The sequence below is a fragment of the Zea mays genome, chromosome 5, assembly GCF_902167145.1.
Source record: "Zea mays cultivar B73 chromosome 5, Zm-B73-REFERENCE-NAM-5.0, whole genome shotgun sequence".
Lineage (NCBI taxonomy): Eukaryota > Viridiplantae > Streptophyta > Magnoliopsida > Poales > Poaceae > Zea > Zea mays.
In genome coordinates, this window is record NC_050100.1 from 182,154,703 (window position 1) to 182,156,860 (window position 2,158).

The 2,158-nt window shown below is 52.5% G+C and overlaps 1 protein-coding gene across 1 annotated transcript; it reads right to left on the reverse strand.

The window, feature by feature from the left end:
• Positions 1 to 818: 818 nt before the first annotated feature.
• Positions 819 to 1,920, reverse strand: LOC100280847 (late embryogenesis abundant protein D-34). Its single transcript, NM_001153767.2, has 2 exons — positions 1,559 to 1,920; positions 819 to 1,452 (listed from the first exon to the last, which is right to left on the reverse strand). Exons 1-2 carry the CDS (start codon positions 1,745 to 1,747, stop codon positions 1,000 to 1,002), a joined length of 642 nt encoding a protein of 213 aa, NP_001147239.1. The 5' UTR covers positions 1,748 to 1,920; the 3' UTR covers positions 819 to 999.
• Positions 1,921 to 2,158: the final 238 nt, after the last annotated feature.

The window sequence follows — 2,158 nt, forward strand, 5'->3', positions numbered from 1 at the left end:
GGATACAATCTTTGCTCAAAGAACTTCGTATTATGCAGCCACGTCCTCCTGTTCTTTGGTGTGATAATTTGGGAGCCACACACTTAAGCGCCAATCCTGTTTTTCATGGTCGAATAAAGCATGTTGAGGTGGATTTTCATTTTGTTAGAGAGAAAGTGGCTCTTGGAGCATTGCAGGTCCGGCTTATATCATCTGGAGATCAGATCGCTGATATATTTACTAAGCCTGCAACCAAACAGATGTTGGAGCGCAGTCGTTTCAATCTTAACCTTGTGTCCACCGGTTAAGATTGCAGGGGATGTTAGCATTCTGTTGTATAGCGTAGCCAAGGTTGTTAGCATCTATGCTAGATTAACTCCTAGATTAGCTCCTAGACGGTTTTAGTTTTGTATCTATCCTGTGCACATGCTATCTATATAAAGAAACAAAGCAAGCACCGAGGTGCTGTGCCACCAATTATATTCTTACTATTGCATTGTTCAACTATCGCCGCCCACCACGTCCCTGAGCGTCAACCTGTCGCCGCCGCCGCCCTCCGCTCGAGTAACGAATGTATTCCACTAAATTTTCAATACTGATATGGATTTCGATTTGTGAAATGTATTCCACTAAATTTTCAATACCGATATGGATTTCGATTTGTGTAATAAAATGAGTTCGATACATATAATATTTTTTCATTCTTAGGAATAATTAGTAATAATATGAGAAACGAGCTTATTACACTAATTTTATATGGATTTATTCCAGTAAATTTGATACACCGCCTCATATGAATTGATTCTAGAAACCAAACAAACCTTAGTTTAGAGAAGATCCACAAGTTCAAAAAGTTAAGCTTACAGGTGTCCCAAAAGTTTACAAAATGGATCCAGGCGCGAAGGGATCCAAATAGAGGCAGACTCATGACCACGACGGTCCAAACGAGTCGAATTTATTATTAACGCACGTAAAACGGTACTAGGATACAAGTACAGACGTCAACTATATACTACACTGTTACATCATCCTCCCCTCGTTCATATCCGCCGCCGCCACGACAGCCTCGGCGACGCCACCGCCGGCCCCCTTCCCCACGTTGCGCGCCGCGGCAGCCGCCACCTTCTCGGCGTCCTCCCTCGTGGCCACCTTGTCGGCGGCCATCGCCGCCGCGGCGTCGCCGCCCACCACGTCCCTGAGCGTCACCCTGTCGCCACCGCCGCCGTCCTCCGCTCGCTTCGCGTTCGTCTCCGCGGCCTGCTGCGCGGCGGCCGCCACGCCGCCGCGTACGTTGCCGCCCAGCCCCGTCGCGCGCGCCTCGGCGGCCTGCAGCGCCGCAGCGTCGGCGAGGTCCACGGGCTTGTCGCCCGCCGACGTCTGCGCCGCGGCATGGAGGGCCTCGCCGAGGGTGACCGCGTCCGTGGCCTCCGCGACCTTGGTGTCCGGCACGGGCACGGTGAACTGTGCCATCACCTGCAGGAGCGCGCGCGTTTCGAAGATCCGGCCATCGTCTTTCGTTCGTATATGCAGTACTGTACTACAAGATGGTGCGTGCGTGCAACTTATTACGACGACGTACCTGGCCGCCTGCGCTGGCGGTGACCATGCGTCTGCCGGCGGGAAGATCTGTCTGGTCGACGTGGAGGGCGCCGCCCCGCTGATCTCCTTGTTCAATGATCTTGTCCCGCTCGTGGCTCGCCTCTCGCTTGACGGCGGTCGGTGGGTAGACGTCGCCGGTGCGGACGGGCTGGGCCTGGTGGTGGTTCATGCTGCCGACCTCCGGACTCGCGATCGCAATCTGTTTGGATACCTGGGCAAAACAGCCAAGAAATTTAAGGATCGCAACTCTGTTTGGCTAGCTCCGAGAGGCATAGCTGTGCAGCAGAAGCACACGAGGTGTATATACACTCCTCCTATACTATAACTATAAATTAAATTATTGGTGCTATACGTGGCACATGGTGTTCGCATATGCATGGTGCCTGCTGCATGTTCACGTCTTATAGCGACACGTCTAGTCGAGATGCGTGCGTGTAGGTTAGTCTGAGTGACAGAGAGTGGCAAATAAAGGTTTGGTACGTGCTACCCGGCCCGTAGATCTGCATATGACACGCTGTGCTCGTTCGCTTTGACACCTGGGCGGAGCCGCAGAGCGGATGCTTGCTAAGTTGCTATGTGC

What these genes read in the sequence shown, in the direction of transcription:
- LOC100280847 (NM_001153767.2), bottom strand. Translation starts at nt 1,747, where the DNA reads ATGAACCACCACCAGGCCCAGCCCGTCCGCACCGGCGACGTCTACCCA. An exon ending in CCGCCAGCGCAGGCGGCCAG is followed by an intron (nt 1,453 to 1,558) that starts GTACGTCGTCGT and finishes GCGCTCCTGCAG; the next exon opens with GTGATGGCACAGTTCACCGT.